The 24,891-nt window shown below is 44.7% G+C and overlaps 1 protein-coding gene across 2 annotated transcripts in view; it reads right to left on the reverse strand.

Annotated features, from left to right (window-relative positions):
• Positions 1–1,185: 1,185 nt before the first annotated feature.
• Positions 1,186–24,891, reverse strand: part of VASH2 (vasohibin 2) — a 38,215-nt gene continuing 14,509 nt past the window's right edge. The window contains exons 5-9 of one of the 2 annotated variants that reach the window (XM_081854947.1): positions 22,263–22,337; positions 11,176–11,557; positions 10,490–10,605; positions 9,188–9,226; positions 1,186–1,952 (exon numbers count right to left, since the gene is read on the reverse strand). In XM_081854947.1, the coding sequence (XP_081711073.1) occupies positions 1,880–1,952; positions 9,188–9,226; positions 10,490–10,605; positions 11,176–11,557; positions 22,263–22,337 (685 nt within the window). In that variant the 3' untranslated portion in view covers positions 1,186–1,879. The remainder of the gene's footprint in view (positions 1,953–9,187; positions 9,227–10,489; positions 10,606–11,175; positions 11,558–22,262; positions 22,338–24,891) is intronic. The other variant, XM_081854948.1, reaches the window with a different exon arrangement.

The raw sequence follows: 24,891 nt of genomic DNA on the forward strand, positions 1-24,891 counted from the left end.
AGACAATTCCTTGGCCAGGGGTATCTTCCCTCATTCATTTTTCTCTGACTGCACTCTGCACAGATGGCTGTTTTCCCCTAATACTTTGGCCATAACAGCATACAGGATGTCTGATCTTAATATAAGATGCCAAGACATCATCAGCTTGGAAGTATCCATCCTTTTGAAGACTATTATTATTAATCATAATATTATAGGCATACAAACAGAGGAAGAAGAGTACATTCTTGAGGGAAGCCCATAGATTCTGACATTATTTTTAAGAATGTTCAACACACATACCTGATAGGACTGTCACTACAAGGCTCATCTGTACAAAACAGCCATCTATGGTTCTTCGGCGTGATCCAAAGGTCCCTAGGGCTCTGTGGCACAAGCCGGACGCCCTAGTCTTGTCTCCCTTGGGAATGCTCCCCAAGCATAATGGGGAATGCTCATCACATGCGCAGAGGACTCACCATTGCACAGAAGACAGTGGGCCAGGACCTACATGCACAGAGCAAAACGCAAACCTGACAGCTCGCAGATACGCACCAGAACCGCTGGGCCATTCCACTTGTGCTTAAAGACCAAGGGTAGCCAACGTTTGGTGCCCTCCAGGCCTCGCTGGACTACAACTCCCATCATCCTTGACAACTGGCGCTGCTGGCTGGGGCTGATGGGCACTGTAGTCCAACAATATCTGGAGGGCACAACTACACTGGCTACCCCTGCATAGCCTGACACAAAATATTTTCAAAACATTATTTTTTTAAAAAAAACACACCAGGTATCAGTCATTTGTTAGGCAGGTGAAGTCAGGATGATGCTCTCCAGGTGTGTCTGGACTGCAAGTCCCACCAGGCCCAGCCAAGCATGGCGAATGGTCAATGAACACCTTATGGTAGGCAAACAATTGCTTCAACTGTTAGCTGCATCCTTAACAGAATAATTGTAAGACTTCAGAGCTCTTAAGAAAACCCTTGCATATCATGATACTTTCTTTTGTCACACACATGCACATACGGGGAGTAAGGCGGAAGAGGTGGGGTCAGAAAGGGCCCAGTGAATGTTCTGCTACCAGAAAAGCTGGGGACACAGTACAAATCCGTTATAAAATCAAAATACTGTCAGCTTTGCATATCTATTGTCAAGATTCTTGAGGTAATACTGATATTCCGAAGAGAGGAAAAACCCACTCGCATGACTTTTCCGGACTGCTGCTCTTGTTGTTTTTATTGCTGAATGTCACATTTAAACACCAGACCGGAGAGACAAATAGCCTGCTGGCCTCTTCCTCTTCCATTGAGCTCCACTGAAATGGGGAGGGGGTTGCTCAGATCCCGTTAATTCCAATGGAAGTCGTGCAACGAAAGTTCCTGCTGGTCTATCGCTTCCTTTGACTCGCAGGCAACCGACCACACCCCCAGCCCCCTTTCCAACGCCGCGGGGGGAATATACTTTCATCGTCGCCGGTTTCTAAAACCCTACAGACAGCACACAACGCTCCGAGCTCCAATGCAAAACAGCCACGACGGAAACAATTATTTCAATCCAGACCGGGGGGGGGGACGGGGGGACCAAAGCCACACAACCACATCACCTCTCTGCTTTTCAGCTTGATGGAGAGTAACAACATTATTGTAGACAAAAAAAACAGTTTTCCCCGTTCCCCCTTTTCCTTGATTCCCACTTCACGAATTGAAAAATAAAACATAAAAATAAAAAAAAACCCACCAATGTCACTACTAGGACCCCTAATTCCTAGGATCTTAAATAAAATCCTCATGTTCATAATAAATAGTCGCAGCTCCCTCTTTCCACCCCTTTGTCCACAGATCGCAGGGTAAAATTCAGGAAGAAGCACCCTGGAAGCTGTCTCATTTGGCTTCTGGCTTTGTCAGATGCGGAGCTGATAGCCAACGTCGTTCAGTGTTGAGAGCTCGCTCACTTTCTTATCCAGCGCAGCGGGCCTAGAATCAAGAAGGGGAGAGGAGATGTTCAAAAGCAAATGATTAGATTTCCCTAGGATGAGACCACTGCCAACAGCGTTGCAGAGTTGTATCTGAAAGTCATTTTTTAAAAACATTCTTATTCCGTTTTAACAGCCGTGAATTTTTTTTTTCAAAGAAGAGCTCTCAGCTCTACAATTCTCAGCACCCATAACAAACTACAATTCCCAGGATTCTCCATGACTCCTAAAGTGGTACATGAGTGTTTTAAATGTATGGTGGTGGTGTTTTCAGGTGGTGAGTAATGCACCACCATTCCTAAACACCAAGTGTCACCAAGTCGTTTATTAATGTGAGAGTGCTCCTGTGGTCTTCCAGTCTATACCACCAGCAGAAGGCTATCATGCCCATCTAAATCTGGGGTATCCAATGTGATGGCTCTCCAGCTGATTTTGTTGTTGTTGGACTACAACTCCCATAATCCCTCACCAATCTTAACAGGATGCTCTGCTTCACTACACATCTGTGACATTTCCACCAAACAGCATCTCCCAGTGGGAGTGGATTATAATGGCAGCTTTGGGTATTAATAAGAACACAAGGAGTCTTCTGTATCAACCCAATGGCTCATCTTGTGTATGTTTAGCTTGGATAAGAGGAGATATGATAGCCATCTTCAAATGGCTATTATTTTTAAGCAGAGGTTGGATGACCATCTGTCATGGATGCTGTAGCTGAGATTCCTGCATCGCAGGAGGTTGGTCTAAATGACTCTTGGGTCCCTTCCAACTCTACAATTATATGATCCAGTCCAACATCCTGTTCTTGCAGTGGCCTAACAAGATGCCTATGGGGAAACTGGAAGCAGGATTTGAGCACAAAGCCCTAGACCAAATAGCACCCCATACGAAGTTTTAAATGCCTTATTTCTATTGCACTTGCACAACGTTGATGTCTGAGTTGCATATATGATTTATCCTTCTCGTATGAGATTATAAATAGGTATATAGAGTCATAACAATCACTCACATGCACACAACTTGTCAGATAGGCACTGATGTTGTAAATCAGGAGAGGGGAAGATGTGGCCTTACAGATGTTGCTGGTTTATGATTCCAGTCATCTCTGACCATTGGCTGGCTGAGGCCAATGGAAGCTAGAGTCCAACAAAGGGCCAAGGTTCTCCCACCCTGTTTGTAATTTTTTCCATCAGGAAGAACACAGGGTCATCATTCCTAGACATGCAATAGCTTCCAGTCAAATTGCAGCAAAGAAGGTTGGGGGGGGGAACATATTTTCCACCTTACATAACAAACCCAATCTAAGCAGAAGCTCACTTTGCTGTCGCACTCCCAAAGCATGCATTTCCAAAACTTCACTTGGAATCAAATGTGAATATAATCAATTCTGCTAAGTGACATTCTCCAAGCAGCTGCAGCTGGAGGCTGCTGTTACTTCCAGTTCTCAAGATTAATAACAGAAGAATGTTGCCTGGTTTTATAACCATGAAGTCGAGGAGTTAAATCGGAACACATAGACCGAAAACGGAATGGAAGCCAATGACTCCCAGTTCATGAGAGGACTCTATATCCCCACCTTCAGCCGTTCCTGTTGCTAGTCGACAGGTACACAGGTACCAGGCCTCAAGCAATCAAAGTTGCGATACTAAATTGTCTCACTCCATGTTGGACAAAATGGCAGCAACCTTTTATTTCCACAGCCAGAATACCAGCTGATGGGAATTGCAAGTGGGCAGAGTGCTGCTGCGCTCATGTCCTTGCATGGGCAACTGCTTGGCCACTGTGAAAACAGGATGTTGGACTAGATGGGCCTGATCCAGCAGGCTCCTCTTGTGCTTGGTATATAAGCACCATCAAGCATTGAGAGCTTGCAAACCCAACTTTCAGAATGTACAGGTGTCTCCTCTCCCACTTATGTGCTATCAACTTGCGCATGACCACATACACTTGTGGCACCAGGAAATAAATAAATAGATCAATTCAAACCTGGAAATGGTGGGAGAGAGATGGAGAGTCTTCATGGCTCACAAGGAGACTCTCCCCAGAGCCCAAAGAGGGCAGAGGACGCCCCAAGGAGACTGGAGGCACAGCAGGGCTCTGTTTAGTCTGCTCAGCCTCCCTGTCTAACAGCTGACATGCACAGAAACCTAACAGCTGCAGGCGCTCTTCCATGCATCCTCCTGCTCTTTAGTGCTAAACAGGAGCAAACATCAATCCAGATAAAACCCAAATGGCTGTTTGTTCTGACTGAGCGCTAAAGAGCAGTTTTCCACAGGGGAAAGCAGCGGGACAGGATGAAGTGTAGAGGAGCCCAGAGTTTAGAATCAGAGGTGTTAAAGACCAGTATGTAACTGCAGTCTCAGAGAGAATGAGGTGCGGGTCTTTACAACTTGGAATTCAATATCAGCATTGGTAAAGTCCAGGAAGCTGCTGCAGAACAAAGATACTCTGAGTAAATTATAAAGTATTGGCTGGAATTGCAAGATGTGCTGGTCCAGGAACCTAAGATCTAGTCATTAATTGGGCAACCCCAAGTCCCTCCTTGCATGGGGAGGCAGGGAAGAGGCTGTGGGCTCACAAGGTGGTCTTGGCAACAACTACCAGATAAGGCCAGAAGGTGTAGCTGGCTTCCTGCAGGGCTGTCTGGCAGCCAGGGGCAAGGAAGGGGCATAAAAGGTTTCCCGATCCCCCTTTGCTAAAGGGGAGTTCACAAAAGTATCTGATAAGACAAAAGTATCTGATACCGAGTTTTGTACAGTACTTGGGTTTTCAAAAAATGGTAAAGTGAATGTTGGCCCCGAAAGAGGCTTACGTAATCTAATTGTTGACAAAAGGCATTGACTAATCACAGCTCTCCATTAAGAAGGTGAAGCTTCCCCGTGGGGAATGCCAAGTCTTTTATTCAGCCCTTGCCAATGAAATTATGCAGCCCAGGGGAAGGCGGGGAAAGTGCTGACTGAGGGCTTGTTTCCTACCTTGTCACTTGATCAGATTTACCGTAATTAGCATGCCCAAGTAAAAAAATAATATCATAAATAAGGAAGCAAAGCAATCTTGGTAGACATTCATTATTTTAGCTGCGTCCGTGAGGGGAACCAGGAGTTGAAACAGCATCCTCCTAATTAATTTTGCTAGAGTAATCCCATTACATTTAAAGGATTTTCCCTCTGGGTTAAGGGGCCTGAAGGAGGCAGCTTGAAAATGATTACCATCTGATTAGGAATTTGAAGCCACTCTGATATACCAGGTACAGTGGTACCTCAGGTTAAGTACTTAATTCGTTCTGGAGGTTCGTACTTAACCTGAAACTGTTCTTAACCTGAAACTGTTCTTAACCTGAAGCACCACTTTAGCTAATGGGGCTTCCCATTGCTGCTGCGCCGCCGGAGCACGATTTCTGTTCTTATCCTGAAGCAAAGTTCTTAACCTGAAGCACTACTTCTGGGTTAGCGGAGTCTGTAACTTGAAGTGTATGTAACCTGAAGAGTATGTAACCCGAGGTACCACTGTATCCGAAAATTAAAAACTAGCCCCATTATGGGATTTAACTTATAACATAAGAACATAAGAAGAACCTGCTGCAATGGCCCATGTATCTAGCCCAACATCCTATTCTCACAGTGGTCAACTAGATGCCCACAGGAAACAGGCAAGTAGGACCCAAGCACAAGAACATTCTCCCTTCCTGCTGCTTCCAGCAACAGGTATTCAGACGCATTGCTGCCTCCAAGAGCACTAGATCCCTGCTCCAAGGAGCTTACACATTTCAAAGGGGAAGGAGAACAGAAAGAGAGAGGATGTGTAAGAGAGGCATGAGATGAAAGTGAGCAAAACCAAACGTAGTTGGGTCTACTTTCACTTCCTTTTGGTTGGGGTGTAGACGGAAAATTACAGGCTGTGTTCAGAAGTTTATCATTCGAGTGGCAAGTCCAGTGTACTCAGTACCTTTTGAACACTTGTACAGCTTTCATGCTCAAATTAAAATAGAGGAGAACTATTTTTTCCTAGCTTTCATAGAAGCTGGATTTGCACAGAGCCGATTGGTGGGCCTTTGTGTAAATCACAACACTACTGAACTGCTGCCTTCAGAGTCCCCTTATGAGTGTCCCAGAGGAATTTTGCTGGCCGCCATCAGAAACAGAATTCTGGGTGAAATGAACCTTTTGACCATCCCAGCAAAGCAATCCTCATGATCAAGGGTGGGGAACCATCCAGATGTTGGGCTCCAGTTCCCACCATCCCTCACCACTGGCCCAACTGGCTAGTGTGACAGATGGGAGCTGAAGTCCCCAACATTTTACAAAGCCACAGGTTCCCCATCCTCACTCATGATCCTCAAGCTCATCCTACTCCAAAACTGTCTTAAAACTTTAAATATGCTATAGGATCCTGTCACGTTTACTTCTAAGAACTAGAACAGACTTGGGTCTCCAGCTTTTCGGGGACTACAATTCCCATCATCCCTAACCACTGGTCCTGCTAGCTAGGGATGATGGGAGTTGTAGTTCAAAAAACACCTGGAGACCCAAGTTCGGGAAACACTGCTTTAGCTGTTTTGGACTACAACTACCATCGGCCCCAAACAGTATGCCCAATGGTCAGCAATGATGGGAACTGTAGTCCAGGAACATTTAGAGAGCTGCTGTTGGGAGTTGCACCCCGGGTTCACAAAGGCTGAACTAAGTCACACACTATTCAACTTTCAACTTGAACTTAGCCTAATCTTTTATTCCCCTTCCTTCCCTCCCCCTCCCCTTTTTATGAAGATTACCCGCTCTGGGATCCCACAGCTAATTCTCCCCTGGTCTCCACACTGGCCCAAATAGGACTAATTTAGCCAGCAAGCTCTGGTGATCATCTAATGTTTATTGGATGGATTTTCCCCCTAAACTGATTTTTGAATGCTGAATTTATTGTTATTCATGTTTTATACTGTATTTTATGCTGTTTTTTGTTGTATCACAATTAAGTGTTTTAAATTTGTTGTTAGCCAGCCTGAGCCCAGTTTTTGAACCAGGAAGGGCGAGGTATAAATAAAAAATTATTATTACTACTACTACTACTACTACTATTACTAGTATTATTATTATTCTGGAGTTCTGACCCTGCTGCTGACCAGCAAGACTTAAGCAGCCCCTCAGCCTACCTGTGGGCCATAAGTGCTGCAACCCATGAGCGTGCCAAGGGATGGATTTCAATTTCCCTTGCCCCTGTCCTGGGAGAAATTTAAAAGCAGGAAAGGAGCTAGCAACAGTGCACCTGGCGTTTGGCTCAGCAGTTGGCGCTCCAGAGAGGCCTGCTGAGCTGACACATCTTAGTCAAACACACACCTCCCCCTTGAACACTTGTGCCACCCTAGCAACTGTGGAAACAGCCACAGAAACAGGGAGATTAAAATACTCCCCTAAAGTAGGCGCAATGAGGCAAGAAGAAGGAGCTAGAGATTTGCAACCTCTGACAACTATAATTATCCAGACACTAAATGAGGCCAGGCACTCCTACCGAGAGGCCCCCAAGAATGCTGGTGGTTCAGCGATAGTATGAATTCGCGGGGAAAATAGAAGCGTGTGGTTAATTTAACAGCTGCAAGGAACATTGGGGTATATTTAGAGAGACAGTCTAGTGACACTTTTCACTGCTAAGAAACTGTGAAGAGACCCCTCCACAGACTTATTTAAAATGCAACTATCATACACATTATGGACCTAAAGGACACATTCAGATGTCATTCTAAACCATCGTTTAGACACAAGACACAGAAGGGCCAGAACAAACCTCAGTGAGTCCCAGGCTTATACAGTTTCCCTTTCCCTTTTGCTTCTTCCTCCAGCATGACTATTTGACTTGTGTTCACTTTGCTACAGCTTTGAAACAAACCAACTTGCAAGGAAAACCTCACCAATTTAGGAGAGGGGCAGAGGAGAGTGGGCAAGGCCGAGGCTTACTGTAGCTCAATCGCATCACAATAAGGCAGCCTTCTGCAACCTGGCGCCCTTCAGGTGTCCCCTGAAATATGACCAGCCCCAGCATTGCTAACATTTCAGTGTAGGTTGAAACATGTCTGTTTCTCCAGGTATTTGGGGATGTTACTCCACTGCTGCTTTGGGTGTGCTGGAAATTCTACTTGCCATTTAATTTATCTAAGAACCAATTCTAACTGTAGATTGCTGTTTGGTTTAAGGGATGTTGTAGCCTGCCCTGGGATCAGCTGGTTAAAAATATCCTTAATACATAGTGGGTAAATAAGTTTCGCTCTTGCAAACTTATTGCCCTGACCTTGTCCTTGTATTTTAAACTTAAGAGACAAGTTTTAACTTGCACACAGCATTTTTTAAATGTCTGGATCACCAAAGGACCACAAAGTGCTTCAGGGCTGCCCGCTTGCACAGCCTTGAACAGAACCCACTTTAGCCACACCCCAAATCCCTCAAAGGCACCCTGCCTCCGTTCAAGAGTCATTTCAATCCAGTGCCATAGACCTGAAACATATGGTGTAAAATGTAAGTGGGAGCCTTTAAACACGTACAGAATGTCTTCTTCTCACCTCTGCAAAGGCCCTATCAAATCCCAAGGATCTGGGTAGGGTTTGAAGGGGACCTGGGCAAAGTGTCATCTGAGGCAGGGACGAAACTAGGCTTTACTTCACCCAGGTCAAAGACCCAGTTTGGCACACGCACACCGCCTGCATTCGCACACACACACACACAGGTTGGGAGCCTCAGTGGTGCCCCTCTGGAGGCTTCACCCGGGTCAAATAAAACTGGCTAGCCCTCCCCTCCCCCTCCCGCCGCGTAGCTATGGCATTGCTCTAAGGGCCCCCTCCTTTAACAGTGGGTATACCTGGCTGTGGTGGCAATGCTCTAACCTGTACTAGTCAGCTGGGTCTAGTCACCCTTTCAGTTTACTAGAACAATGCTAGGTCAGGTGCATTGTGGGAAATTGGAACATGGCTATATCTGGCAGCCTGGTGCTGCCCGAAGCGCCAGGCCTGAAAAATAATTCAAGGGGGCTCAGGACTGGCATCAGCCACAGGCCCTGGCAGCTAGCCAAGGACATCAGGTGCTAACTCCAGTTCTCCAGAGAAAGCAGCGATAACGGTTTTTAAGTCAGAGGGTACAACTTCAAGACAAGCTGCCTGGCATTTTCCGTCTTAGAAATTAAGACTATATCTGATTGCCTCTTTCTTCCTAATATCTGAACGTTCTCACTATGAAAACCTGTGATGTCACGTGATACCTGAAGACTCCAGTCCGTTGGATAGGATTCAGTTTCTGCCTAAAAAGATCAAGAAAGCAGAATCTGCTGTGGGATGCATATTTTTGCTTTAAATCCACTACATGTGCTACATTCAGCATAGTCCCAGGCATGTATACTTAGAAGTAAGGCCCCTTCTTTTCAGTAGACCTTACTCCCAAGTGATTATGCACAGGGCTGAAATTTCAATCTTCATCTCTTCTCCTCTCTCTCTACAACAATTAAATTAGGTTAGGTCTGAAGTGTAACTAAACTCAAGCAGTTTCAACTTCAGGCACCATTTTAAGAAAAGCATTAAGTTGCAACCAAGTTTGGTGTTCAGTCAAGTTTGGTTTTCTGCTGTGGAACGTTGCGGTGTGGGGAGCTATTTGTTGTTGCTATTATTGAACAACTCAGAACAGCAACAAAATGGTGGTGTGGAATGCACCCATTCGTTGTTTCAACCATCCAGGAAACTCCATTCCATTCGCCCTCTCACACATCCCCAATTTCCCACCTGCAACAGACGCTTCACATTCTGTGACCACTGAGCATGTCAAGTCCTCACTGGGCTGTTTTGGGAAAGGCACTTGCCTCCTAGGTTTTTCATATATATGACTCCAGCAAAACTTGGAGTGCACCCAAGCAGGCTGATGCCTCCTAATTTGTCAGCAACCATGCTTTAGCTACATAGTCAGCAGCCAGGCTATGAGGCCACCACCTTGCTGAAGCTAAACATATCCAGGCCTGGTCAGAACCTGCCTTGGGTTCAATGATGGAAGCAAGGTGGGGCAGAAATGAGGGACAATAAATACCTCAGCATCTGAGCTCACTGCTAGTATATGACTGGGACTCAGAAACTCTTCCTGATCTACAGCTAATTCCCTAGAGATCCATCAGCAGAACCAAGTCTAACTTCTGCCCACCTGGTCCCTAAAATGTAGTCTTCCCTGCCCCTCTGGATTTGCATGTTGTAGAGGAGAGGTTTGGTCTGAAGGTACAGGATAAAGCAAACTTGCTGAAGTTCAGCCATTCAGTGCCAGGATGGGAAACCATCTGAGATTTTCAACATAAATTCCATTATGGAAGGAAGGCAAGCAATGCATTTTAAATCTTAAATAATAGGCAAGCCGTCTTCCAGCAAAGATTTTTCTACCACTACTTTTGTTTGAGGACACCTGAGAAGTTTCCAAGGAGGCTCAGGGTTTCCCAGGTCGGAATATAGCCTGAAAAGCATTGGAGGTGATATTCACCACAAATATCTGACCCAGTCAGCAGTGCAAAACGCAACATGACTATACTCACGATTTGTCTCTTCGGCAGGCCCGCCTCTGAGGGCTGGTTTGTCTTCTTCGGGGGGAGAGGGACTTCCCCCGTGTTCTCTGCTTGACTGGAGAATGGGCACTTGCGGGCTTCAAAATCTGAAAGAGGGAAATGGGTGGGTTAAGAAAAGTTTTCCCGTGCAAGTAGTTCATTGTTGGATAGGATAGAAAGTGCACCTTTCATCTATGAAACTGCATTGTGGTTTAACACAGCTGAAGGTTTTCTTTTCCATTCTGTTATAGATTACTCTGACAAAGGCAAAGGGGTATTTTTGGGTTCTTCTGAATGTATCTGCTGCTGGCTTGTGATTCAGCTTGTCTCCGCAGCCTTCTATGGACTCTGCTTATTTGTTTTAGTTGTGCTCTTTTTGGTGGATCACCTTAATATAAAGACTTAAAGGAGAGCTATCGTTCAGCATTTATACACCATAAAATATGGTGTATTTTAGGGGTCTGTTGAAGACTTTCCTGTTTCAAGTAGCCTTCTAAGTGCAGATTGTTGTTCCAGTCAGTATCTGTATTAGATATGAAATTGGTTTTATATACTTCATCGTTGTCAGTGGTTTTTAAAATTGTTTTATATGTAATTGCCTCTCTCTTGCTCCCTCCCTCGCGCGCACACACACACACACACACCATCTCCAGGCATCACACAAAATGGGCACATACCTTCATTCTCATATCTCTGGCATATTTCTCCAGCTCCTTCCTTATCTCTGACCTCACCATCTTTGACACATTGAGCACCAACTGCCTCCATTCGATGGGCTGAAAGCTGTGTGGTTCATGGGGGACATACAATCCAATTTTCACTTTTTTCACAGAGTGTAAATACTTTTTGTAGGACTCTTCAAATTCAAAGATGAGGTCACTCAGAGTTCGGAAAATCAAAGGCTTGTCCATCAGCTCCGATCTTCTGCTCATGCCCAGAGATCCATATCGACCATTGAAATAAATTCCAAGCACCACATGATGAAAATTGTTCCCTGAGAAGTGGGATTTAAAACTGATTGGGAATCGTTCCACTGAAGGCTGCCCATTGGTTAAGTATCTGGCAAGGCTACCGTTAAGGCAACAAAGACCCTCTGTTGACAGAAATGTCTTCCATGCTGCATATCATACACATATAACATTTGCCTACACTACTGTATTCAGACATCATGATCAGCTATGGTTTGTTGCAGTAGGAACAAACCTAGGTGAGCCTTGAGTTCATACACTCACGCTCCTACTGTGACCAAGAGATCAGAAGCCATTTCAGCTAACCACAGTTTAGCATTACATCCAAACGATGGTTCACCTCTTAACTGTGTTTTGTTGAAACAAACCATCTTCATAACCCACGGCTTGTAGCTGGCTTGTGTCAGAAGACATTACAAACTGTAGTTAGAATAAAACCAGAAGTGAAAGCTTTCAAACTCCTCTGTGTTGCTGTGATGGTGGAGAGGAGAAGAAAGGAGAGGAGAGGATAATACCAGTGCTTTCCTAGTGTATAATACCAGTGCTTTCCTAGGCTTGTTCCTGTCACAATAAGCCATGTTTTATTGTGATATCTGAATGCAACCGTTGGTCATTCTAGCCCTATATTATCTATTCCAATTAGCAATGCCTCTCCCAACAAGACACAAGGGTTTCCCAAGCACTACTATTGAAGATCCCTTTAAGTGGATATGTCAGAGATTGAACCTGTGATCTTCTACAATACATGAAATGTGTGTGTAATGGAGCCAATTACCTTCTACAGGGCAACCAATTTAGGCAGCTTCGCAGCAAATCTTAACCACCATTAAAGAGATGCTATCACTCAATTTATACTATATGAGGAGTCAGTACTTGGGTTTTATACCTCAGTTGCCAAAACGCTTGAGTCAGCCCTAGCCTTCTGCTGAAAGGACTCAAGATCACAGCGTACGTAAAGTGAAAATAAGGAAGGAAGTTTATAAAGATGGTGTTTGTTCTATAAAGTACAAAATGTTCAGAGGGGTCTCAAGAGCAACAATCACTCCATCAGTTCTGAGAGATGTATATTCTCCAACCTAATTGGAAACACTTCGGAGCAGTTGGTTAATGGAGTGTGGAAAGCAGTTTCAAGAAAGGGATTGTCCCTCACAGGTAGTTCTTTCACCTCTGCTTAAACAGGTTTTATAAAAGTATGAAACAGTATAAATGAAACCTGCAAGAACAGTTTAACAGAAGCTGTGGGACAAAAGATTATTTTTTAAAATTATTATTTTCTATGTATTTCCTTCCCTAAAGGTTCCGTGGTGCATTACAACCATTTAAAGTAAAATCTCACAACAGTCTAAAACAAGACACAGACACAAGCATAGTGTGGGTCCTTTATGTGTATAGTGTGGTTCCATTGTCCTTGCCAAACCACTTTTAATCCTCAGCTGCACATGACATACGTTTAAAGCACATTCCACCACCACCCAAAGAATCCTGGGAACTGTAGTTTGTCAAGGATGCTGGGACCTGTGAGGAATGAACTACAGTTCCCAGGATTCTGTGGGGCATGTGTGCTTTAAATGCATGGTCTGTATGCAACCTCTGTAAACTACTATCTGCCTTTAACTTCAAAGGGGTTTGCAAAGGAACTGTTCCCTTTTGAATGTGGGTTCTATGAGTGCCAAATTCTGATCTGAAGCTCTATTCATCTTTTTAGAACTCAAAGTTATCAAGATGACTGGGCTGCAGTCTTAAATAGATTTTGTAGAGGGCAAGTCCCAGGGAACCCAGAGCCTTTTAACATCCATGTATATTTGCTCAGGAAGGATTGTACTGTTAAAACACTCTGCACAACCTCTTTTCACCCACACAATATTTCCCCAAGTAATTATCCCAGCTGAGGGTCTGGATAATTATGACACTTAGGGTACAACCTAAGGAGATGAAAAAGTGAACTCAGGAGCTAAAGCATTTCCATCACTTCCAACATTGCAAAACGCCTTTGCAAAATGAAAAACAACAACAATAGGCTTTGTCTAACTGAAATGGCATGGAACTCAGCTGCGAGAAACCTGCCCTCCATTGCATTCTCACATAAACATGAACTCCCGAGGTGCCAGGAAAGTGCTTAAAAATGGAAGGACTTTTCAGCAGTCTTTTTTATCCAGATCAACATGTGTCATGTGCACACTAATCTTTATGCGCCACTGCTAGCACAATATCATTTTAGGATACGTCAGTACCCATTTATAGGAATCTGCAATATTTGCAGTCATGGTTTTCCCACATCGCTCCTACTGATCCTTTAAGCAAAAGCTACATTGAATGCAGGATATGCCATAGCAAACACTCCCTTCCTCCTTCTGTCACTCAAGGTTATTGATAGACCTACAAGGCTTGATCCAACATCGAATTAGAAGCAAAAACACGCCCGCTTCCAGGCAGGAGTTTGTTGTGGAATTGATACAGCTCACGCTTGGAGGCTGCTCACATCATCCACATAACATCATCAACATCAAAACGCTAACCTGTCCTTTTTCCTCAGAGGTTCCCCATTGCACAAAGTCCACTAAGTAAAAAGAAGCCGTTATGCAATCCTAGTCACTGCTAATGCGGAAGCTCTTTAGCAAAAAAATTTGGGTGAGCACCACATGTGTGTGTTGATGTTTCAGTGGGTTCTATCGTCACACCTCTCAGTTCAGAATAACTGTTCTCTCAGGATCTCCACACATGTGGTGGATTACCTCAGGTGTCATAAGAAAGCGGCAGAGATAGTGCAGGATAGTACACACCCCAGAAATGATCTCTTTCAGCTTCTGCCTTCTGGAAGAAGGTACAGGGTTATAAAGACTAGGACTAGCCGCCTGAGAAACAGTTTTTATCCAAATGCGATTTTGGTTTTAAACGCAGTGTAAGGTAGTCTCTGTGGGAGTATATTGTATTTAATTGTGGGGTATCAGTTTTTAGGGGTTTAACCAGGCTGGGATAGCTGGGATAGCTGGCTTGTTGGTTTTTGAATGTCTGATGTAGGTTTTTTCAGTTTCGTTGTTCTGTATGGGGCAATGACAATAAAGATTATCGTATCGTATCCACCAAGATGGGTGTGCATATATACACACATACACAGACATTTGGAGGTGTTGCACAAAACCTCTAAATCAGAATTCCAGAATTTCATTGCTATTGTGTATGTTTTGGATTGGGGGTGGGAGAGAAACATGACTGTGCTCCTAATAGCTATGGGGGCCTATAGCGTATTCCTAGTTTGAAGGAGGTATAGTGCCAGTCCCCACCAAAGCAAGCAGCAGATCAAGATAGTGAAATTATATCACACTCTGGACCAAAATATTCATTAAAAAAAACAAAAAAAACACCAAATGGATATGGGGGGAGGGGAGGCCAAGCCTCCATTTTGTCTGCTGTGAAACATTATAACTAATGGCTGGTAACACCTGCTCTTGTGCTCTTGCACACTTCTGGGGTACAGAAACAGCTGCACACATGCCTAGAACAAAAAAAGGGGGTAGCAGAAGGCAATGGAGGAGTGATTATGGGAAAAGATAAAGCTACACAGCACAGGAACATGCCACTTGGTGTGGAAAGCAAATGATTGAACAGCAACACATACCCAAACAGAATATGCTTGGTGTTGTTTCAGGTCAATCTTTTCTGTTGGGGGGATTTAGAGGCTTTGAATCCTGCAGATCCATGAGCAATCTGACACCTTTAAACACACACATGCACACACACACTATTGGTAGGACACAACAGATGGGACATTATGCTGGGAGCAATACTTTTTTTCTTAAAAAAATGTATAGGGGTACTCTCATTTTCCTACTCATATTGAAATACTGCCCCTCAATGAGGCCAAACTTAGATTCACAAAACATTTAGGTTTGTGTACCCCTGCATCCCCCCCCCGAAAAAAGCAATGGCTGGGAGAGTTCCAGCAATATTAGTTTTGTTCCATGCAAATACCTCCCTCTCCACTTGTGGGGTGGAACTCAAGCGGCCTCCTAAGGCCTCTCATACAGCTCTCAGCTAGTTTTAGAATCTTAAAATCAAAATGCCTTCTTGCTAATTAGAACTTTAAGTGCTTTGGGGTAACCAGAAGACAAGTAAATGTAGACTTCATCTCAGATAAATTATAATGCCAGTTGCATTTCTTCTTCAAGATCTGCCCTTTCTTTTGCTAGCATCTGTCAAGTCTTTCAGGCACTGATCTGATCCGTCACAATTGTTCCTTGCATCTCAGAAGAATTTAACTCCATTTGCCTCCCAGCAGATCTTTGTTAAGTCTGAACAGCTGCCCCCTGTCGCCACCTGCCCTTGTGTCAGAGCCATAAAGCCTTCAGGTCCCCAAATCCTTGCTATTTAATCCCATTAAATTCTAACTAGGAGGAGGAGAATCACCTTTGACTTTGCACTCTTGTGTACCACAGAAACAATAGCCAGAGAAGGGGACCTTCAGGCGTAGGACGCTTTGGTACCTAGTGCAAGTCAATGGCTGGGGTCAACCTCTTCTTTTGAAATGAAAAGTCTCATGGTGAATACAGTACAACCAGACACAGACCATGCCTACTCCTGAGCCTACTCTGAAACAGCAACGGCAGGAAAGAAAGCTTGCTTCCCCACCAGTGTTGTGTCCGCACAATGTACACAAACAGAAGTAAAGTTAACCCTCCACCCATATGGGGCTTGTCTCAGAAACGTACAGAATTTTCAGCTAGTCATAAGTGGAATTCTGTGGCTTTTGCTGGGCAGAAGGCATGCAACATCCATTCTCGTTCACTGTTCATGATTGACAGGTTGCTCCTGATGCAAACCACTCAGGGATGGCGCCAAGGGGTCAGCATAGTTAGGCATCTGCTGAGGACCCATACCCCCAGATGGGCCCCACGGACAAGAGCCCCTTGCACTTGCTGTAGTGTAGCAAGGGTGTAGATTCAGTGAAGAACAGGACGGAGTCCTATGTGACCGTCTTGCCCAAGAATTTGTGGCTGACACCGAAAGCACTGATAATAACCTTAATAATTTGGACATGTCTTCAGACTGATGCTGTGCACATCGGGGGATGATTTTATCTGCGTGAGCATTCATGAACACTAACTTCAAGATAGGGACATTGTTCCGTGCTTCCTTCAGCCAAGACGCAAGATCAGGAAGGACGGAAGAGCAGATTACTGCTTGTAACTGCTCTACAAATACAGAATTCATTGCCTAAGCCACACACACCCTGTGTTTTCTGGAAAATAGTGAAGTCTCACCTACACTGCCAGCCTTTTTATCGGCTTACTTTTGGCTCAGTAAATATATTTGCCTGAAATGACTGCATTGGTTGATACTGATTGAACCTCTGATTGCTTCTTTTCAAAAGTTTGTTTTTGAATTAAACTTTAATTTTAGTGACATTTTATCTTGCTTTAAAATGAAAATTGTCTTGCATGTTTGTTTAAAAGGGAAGGATGCAATACATAGAGAGAGAGAGAGAGAGAGCGCGCGCGCAGAGGATTGGATCTAGACTTAGCACCCTATGGGGGTGGGAATTGGGTGAATTCCCATTCCCCTGCAGCTCCCAACACCGCCTTCCACATGTTTCCAGGGTTTGGGAAGCCCCCAAGAACTGAACAGAGCAGCATTCCGAATCTGGTGCTCTCCAGGTTTTTTGGAACTGCAACTCCCATCATCCCTGACCACAGGCCATGTGCGTAGCAGGTCTGATAGGAATTACAGTCCAAAACATCTGAAAGGCATCTGGTTGGGAAAAGCTGATATAGAGGGTGGCGCTGGGGGCTACAGGGAGAAGGGGAGATATCAGCAAAAGCCACCTCTCCTCTGCTGGTGAGACCCCTCCATTGGATCAAAAGCCTTTTTTTTCTTTGGCAGAAGCCAAAGGCTGGATCCAAGTTAGTATAAAGAAATCCAAAGATACCAGCTATTGCATGGCTGTTGTTAGATCAGGGCCAGTGCACAACATGGGGAAGACATGGCGGAAGCAGTATGCCTCTGGGTACCTGTTGCTAGGATTCAGAAGTGGGTAGAGTGCTATTGGGTTCAGTTTCCACTTCAGGGTGTTGGACTAGAGCTCTTCTTATGTTCTTAAACAAAACTGAGCATGTTTCTTATCTCAGGAGGGCTGTAATCCAGGGAAGATTTTTGCAGGCCAAACAAATAGATGAGGAGAGGAAGCTATCTGGATTCCTTTGAAAATCTCCAGCCAGGCAACCCATATAATCTCCCCTGCTCTGTTTACTGAGAGTCCCATATAATCTCTCCTGCTCTGTTTACTGAGAGTCTGATATCCTGAGGGGGTGGGGAGGGAGTTTCTGATAAGGACTCATCAGCTGTGCCTTCAACCAATCTTGCAGTGAATTGAGTGCTTCAACTCACCGCCTCACAAAACTTCAAGAGGCTTCTAAGCAGGAAGAGAGTGCTCCAAAACCTAATTTGACACACAAAGAGATTACAGAAGTGATCTTTTTTTATAAAAAAAAGAAGGAAAATCACTTGTAAAAGCTGACAGTGCAAGCTGTCAAGAGACCTGATTAAAATGACAACTCAGTAATCTGCTTGGCGCTGGGAAGCTCCCGTGTTTTTTTAAGGACTGCTGCTTTGGCGTGATCCTGCCCCGAACGCAAGCAGCAGCGAGGCCTGTCAGCGTAATGAGGTTATTACTGCCTATATCTTATTTCCACAGAAGGAGAGGGACTCAGGAAGCTCAGTCATGATCTTGACATTCAGAAAGGAGGGGAGTGCTAATTTCTTGCTGACTAAGGGCCCCTCCAGACTGATGCATTTTGGTGGATATATCCTGCAATAAGTTATGGGTGCAATAATAGTGTATTGACCTTGACAAGGAGATAATAGCACTGCCGGCCGACTGGGGAGGGGCCCTCTCAGGGATGCTGTGACACCAAGCCAGGGTGGAGAGGTGTGATTTTTGTGAGGGGCCCCACCCGAGACTTCACCCTTGGTGGAGGCCAACCTACCTAACTCCTAGGTATGATCCTGGCACTGAGCGGTGGATTTATATTGGACCATGCCATCTTTTGGGGGGAAATATTTGTGACAATCATGGATCACTGCCTTGCCATGGCGAAGGGGCTTGAATAACTCAGAGAAGCTATGAACTATGCCGAGCAGGTCACCCAAGATGAACAGGTCATAGTGGAGAGTTTTGACCAAACGTGATCCACCTGGAGGAGGAACCGGCAAGCCACTCCAGTATCCCTGCCAAGAAAACTCCATGGACAAAGACAACAGGCATACAGTGGTGCCCCGCAAGACGAAAGCCTCGCAAGATGAAAAACTCGCTAGACGAAAGAGTTTTCCGTTTTTGAGGTGCTTCGCAAGACAAATTTCCCTATGGGCTTGCTTCGCAAGATGAAAACGTCTTGCGAGTTCTTGCGAGTTTCCCCCCCTTTTTTTTTTCCTTTTTCTAAGCCGCTAAGCCGCTAATAGCTGCTAAGCCGCTAATAGCCGCTAAGCCGCTAAGCCGCTAATAGCCGTGCTTCGCAAGACGAAAAAACCACAAGACGAAGAGACTCACAGAACGAATTAATTTCGTCTTGCGAGGCACCACTGTATAAAAGTTATGACGCTGGAAGATGAGCCCCTCAGGTCGGAAGGTGTCCAACATGCTACTGGGGAAGAGCGGAGGACAAGTACAAGTAGATCCAGAGCTGATGAAGCGGCTGGGCCAAAGCCGAAAGGACGCTCAGTTGCGGATATGCATGGAAGCGAAAGGAAAGTCCAATGCTGTAAAGAAAAATATTGCATAGGAACCTGGAATGTAAGAACCATGAACCTTGGTAAGTTGGATGTGGTCAAAAATGAGATGGCAAGAATAAATATTGACATCCTGGGCATCAGTGAACTAAAATGGACGGGAATGGGCGAATTCAGTTCGGATAACTATCATATCTACTACTGTGGGGAAGAAACCTGTAAAAGAAATGGAGTGGCCCTCATAGTCAACAAAAGAGTGGCGAAAGCTGTACTGGGATGCAATCTCAAAAATGATAGAATGATCTCGATACGAATCCAAGGCAGACCTTTTAACATCACAGTAATCCAAGTTTATGCACCAACAACTGGTGCTGAAGAAACTGAAATTGACCAATTCTATGAAGACTTACAACACCTTATAGAAATGACACCAAAGAAGGATGTTCTTCTCATTATAGGGGATGGGAATGCTAAAGTAGGGGATCAAGAGATAAAAGGAACAACTAGCAAGTTTGGCCTTGGAGATCAAAACGAAGCAGGGCAAAGGCTAATAGAATTCTGTCAAGAGAACAAGCTGGTCATCACAAACACGCTTTTCCAACAACACAAGAGACGACTCTACACATGGACATCACCAGATGGGCAACATCGAAATCAGATTGATTATATTCTCTGCAGCCAAAGATGGAGAAGCTCTATACAGTCAGCAAAAACAAGACCTGGACCTGACTGTGGCTCAGATCATCAGCTTCTTATAGCAAAACTCAAGCTTAAACTGAAGAAAGTAGGAAAAACCACTGGGCCGGTAAGATACAATCTAAACCAAATCCCTTATGAATACACAGTAGAAGTGAGCAACAGGTTTAAGGATTTATATTTGCTGGACAGAGTGCCTGAAGAACTATGGGTGGAGGCTCGCAACATTATACAGGAGGCAGCAACTAAAACCATCCCAATGAAAAAGAAATGCAAGAAAGCAAAGTGGCTGTCCAACGAGGCCTTACAAATAGCGGGGGAGAGAAGGCAAGCAAAAAGCGAGGGAGATAGTGACAGATACAGGAAACTGAATGCAGATTTCCAAAGAATAGCAAGGAGAGACAAGAAGGCCTTCTTAAACGAGCAATGCAAAGACATAGAGGAAAACAACAGAATGGGAAGAACCAGAGATCTGTTCAAGAAAATCGGAAATATGAAAGGAACATTTCGTACAAAGATTACCATAATAAAGGACAAAAGTGGTAAGGAAGTAACAGAAGCAGAAGACATCAAGAAGAGGTGGCAAGAATACACAGAGGAATTATAGCAGAAAGATATGGATGTCTCGTATACCCCAAGTAGTGTGGTTGCTGACCTTGAGCCAGACATCCTGGAGAGTGAAGTCAAATGGGCCTTAGAAAGCACTGCAAATAACAAGGCCAGTGGAAGTGATGGTATTCCAGCTGAACTATTTAAAATTTTAAAAGATGATGCTGTTAAGGTACTACACTCAATATGCCAGCAAATTTGGAAAACTCAGCAGTGGCCAGAGGATTGGAGAAGATCAGTCTACACCCCAATCCCAAAGAAGGGCAGTGCCAAAGAATGCTCCAACTACCGCACAATTGCACTCATTTCACACGCTAGCAAGGTTATGCTTAAAATTCTACAAGGAAGGCTTAAGCAGTATGTGGACCGAGAACTCCCAGAAGTGCAAGCTGGATTTAGAAGAGGCAGAGGAACCAGAGACCAAATTGCAAACATGCATTGGATTATGGAGAAAGCTAGAGAGTTCCAGAAAGACATCTACTTCGGCTTCATTGACTATGCAAAAGCCTTTGACTGTGTCGACCACAGCAAACTATGGCAAGTTCTTAAATAAATGGGAGTGCCTGATCACCTCATCTGTCTCCTGAGAAATCTCTATGTGGGACAAGAAGCTACAGTTAGAACTGGATATGGAACAACTGATTGGTTCAAAATTGGGAAAGGAGTACGACAAGGCTGTATATTGTCTCCCTGCTTATTTAACTTATATGCAGAATTCATCATGCAAAAGGCTGGGCTGGATGAATCCGAAGCCAGAATTAAGATTGCCGGAAGAAATATCAACAACCTCAGATATGCAGATGACAGAAACCTTGATGGCAGAAAGTGAGGAGGAATTAAAGAACCTTTTATTGAGGGTGAAAGAGGAGAGCGCAAAATATGGTCTGAAGCTCAACATCAAAAAAACGAAGATCACTGCAGATGGTGACAGCAGTCACGAAATTAAAAGACGCCTGCTTCTTGGGAGAAAAGCAATGACAAACTCACTTTCCAATTATAACCTTCAAAACCTTGTTTTCCTTACTTCCACCCGCCTCCTGATCTTGTATTCTATGTAGTAATTAGTTCAGCAAGATCATTCTTATTCATTTTCATTCTTAGTCCCTCCCTTTGTAGTCTTGTTTAACTTAATCACTAGAACCCCTTCTTTTCCTTTTCAATGTCCTGAGGCTCCAATACTTTGGCCACCTCATGAGAAGAGAAGACTCCCTGGAAAAGACCCTGGTGTTGGGAAAGATGGACGGCACAAGGAGAAGGGGACGACAGAGGACGAGATGGTTGGACGGTGTTCTTGAAGCTACCAGCATGAGTTTGACCAAACTGTGGGAGGCAGTGGAAGACAGGAGTGCCTGGCGTGCTCTGGTCCAGGGGGTCACGAAGAGTCGGACACGACTAAACAACAACAACATTTGCGACAAAGTGACTGATGTGAAAAGCCTGAGTTTTCCATCACAATTTCCTACTTTATTTAAAATTGAACCCTTTGCTCCTAGGTAATCTAACTAAACTAGGCCACACTAAACTAACTAAACTCTGCCTCACAGATGTGTAGCCCAGATGTTGCTGGACTTCAGTTCCCATCAGCCCCATTGTTAGCTATAATCCAGCAACATCTGGAAGGAAGCAGGTTCCCCAAACCAGCTGTGTTTTAACTCACCTTTGGCCAGTGCTGTTACACAGCATCCAAGTAGTGTAGGTTACCATTATATTATTATTATTAATAACAACAACAACAATGGATCCAAGCAAAGAACTTGTAGGTAAAAGGATACATCCCCAGGATAACTGCTTCAAGGCATTTGATAGGTAAAGATTCCCTGGTCATTTCTTTTGCCGATTCCATTAACCTACGAGAGTAGGGGAGGAAAAAGAAAACAAATCATTTATACAAATGCTGGACCAAGAATCACTGTGCCTGAAATCCACGGCCATGTACTATAGTCACTCAGAGAAAGCAACTGATGTTTTCACACCAGGAAGCTGCACACAGACTTTTTATTTCAGAAGAAAACAATGTTGAGAACTGCTTGATCCGGCACTGATGACTTCATGACTAAACAAACCTAACTGAGTTGTGGAGGAGTCTTGTGGAGCAGGCAGCCTGTTTTATACTGCTTTATTAATCCCTCATCGTGACTTAGTTCCACATAAGTAACTGGAGTTGTGAAACTGACCATATTGGCTTGCCAGGGGAAGGATGGCAGCTCAGTGGCAGAGGATTGCTTTGAGTTCAGAATGCCCCCGTTTCAGTCCTCAACATCTCCAAACAGGGCTGGGAGAAAACCCTGTCTGAAACCCTGCAAGCCAGGGGTGAAGAACCCCCAGGTCTGTGGGACAAATGTGGCCCTCCAATCCTCTCTTTTTGGCCCTCTGAACTCTACCCCCAGGTCAGCCCCCTCACTGGCGCTGCTTTGCACCCTCAGATCTTTTGCCTGGCTGAGATGTGTCCCTGAATTCCGGTGACGCCTCTTGCTTGTCTGGATGAATAAGGTGGGATGGGTGGGTGTTTAGAGGCTAGCCTACTGTGCAAAGTCAGTAGATATTGTGTTATGTACTGAGCTGAATCCTAGAACAATAGGATCCAGAATGCCGCAGTCTGATTGGTCCGCAGGAGCCACCCAATCCAGCTCCAGGTGGAAGTGAATCAGCGACCTGATTGGCCTGCAGGAACAGCCAATCAAGCTTCTGGAGGAAGTGAATCCACAACCTGATTGGCCTACAGGAGCAGCCCAGAATTAGCCAATCATGTGGGGCCCGTTGTGTAAATAATGTATAAATAGTAGACGTTTGGGGAAAGTTTCATTCATTGCTACTACGAGCTGAATAAAGAGTATGAAATTCACACTCGACTCCGAGTATATTTCACATTGGCACACTGCCTGGCAATCTTCTGGGCCTTTCTCAGTGTGGCAAGTGCCTTTTCGCAGGGCGCACCCTTGTAGTCCACAAGAGCTTCGCACTTTGCAGTTCCCTGTCCTCAAACCAGATGGGGATCTGTTGCTCTTTTTGGCCATAGGAGGACATAGCTGTCTTGCAAGGGTTACATTTGCATTCCTTGCTCTACCCAGGCTGCCCAGAAAGTCATGTAGACCTTGGGCTGCAAAAAACATTCAGGTGTAGACAGTATCAGGCTGGCTAGACCATTTCCTATGTTTCACCCCTTTCTGGTCTAGTCAGTTTCATTCCTAATAGAGACTTTCTCCTGACTGTTTGTAGCACACCAGAACTCCTGCGGATAAACAAATTTCAGACACAATAAAAGTTAGAACAATTCCCAAAGTGTTCCAGTTGCAGCATTAGAAGGGCTTTTCCCAGCAAGGTTCTTCTTATACTCATATGTTAATTATAGCCCTGCAATTCTGACTTGACGTCTCTGTGTGCTGCCTGCTGAACCTTGTCTGCTTCCAGATGGGCAGCTTCTAGCGCTCATAAACATTGCTCTTTCACTGCAAGCTGAATTACAATTGACTTTCTCCACATTACACTTCTGGTGTATGTTCATCCCGCTGGTTTCCATTCACACCAGTGGCTGTAGCATAGTTGCTGTAGTGCAGGAACATTCCCATTCACCTGAGTGCCACTTTCCAGGCATAAAATAGCAATTCCCTCTTTTCATAGCATCATAGAACTGTAAAGTTGGAAAGCACCCTGAGGGTCACCCCCTACAATGCAGGAATCTCAGCTAAAGCATCCATGACAGATGACCATCCAACCTCTGTTTAAAAACCTCTAGTGAAGGAGTGTTCCACTGCAAAACAGCACTTACTGTCAGAAAGTTCTTCCTGAGGTTTAGCCAGAATCTCCTTTCTTCTAACTTCAAGCCATTGATTTGGGTCCTCCCTCCAGAGCAGTAGAAACCAAGCTTGCTCCATTTTCCAGGTGACAGCCCTTTAGATCATGGGTAGGCATATTAAGGCCCGGGGGCCAAATCCAGCCCAATCGCCTTCTCAGTCTGGCCCACAGACGGTCCGGGAATCAGTGTGTTTTTACATTAGTAGACTGTGTCCTTTTATTTAAAATGCATCTCTGGGTTATTTGTGGGGCCTGCCTGGTGTTTTTGCATGAGTAGAATGTGCACTTTTATTTAAAATGCATCTCTGGGTTATTTGTGGGACATAGGAATTTGTTAATTTTTTTTCTTCAAAATATAGTCCGGCCCCCCAGAAGGTCTGAGGGACAGTGGACTGGCCCATGGCTGAAAAAGTTTGCTGACCCCTGCCTTTAGATATTTGAAGAGGGCTGTCATAGCTGCTCTCAGTTTCCTCTTTACCAGGCTAAACATACCCAATTCCCCCAACCATTCCTCATAAGGCACGCTTTAGGCTTATATGGTAAAGGGTAAAGGGACCCCTGACCATTAGGTCCAGTCGTGACTGATTCTGGGGTTGCGGCGCTCATCTC

This window comes from Podarcis erhardii (assembly GCF_964252035.2).
Source record: "Podarcis erhardii genome assembly, chromosome: 3".
In the NCBI taxonomy this organism is placed as follows: domain Eukaryota; kingdom Metazoa; phylum Chordata; class Lepidosauria; order Squamata; family Lacertidae; genus Podarcis; species Podarcis erhardii.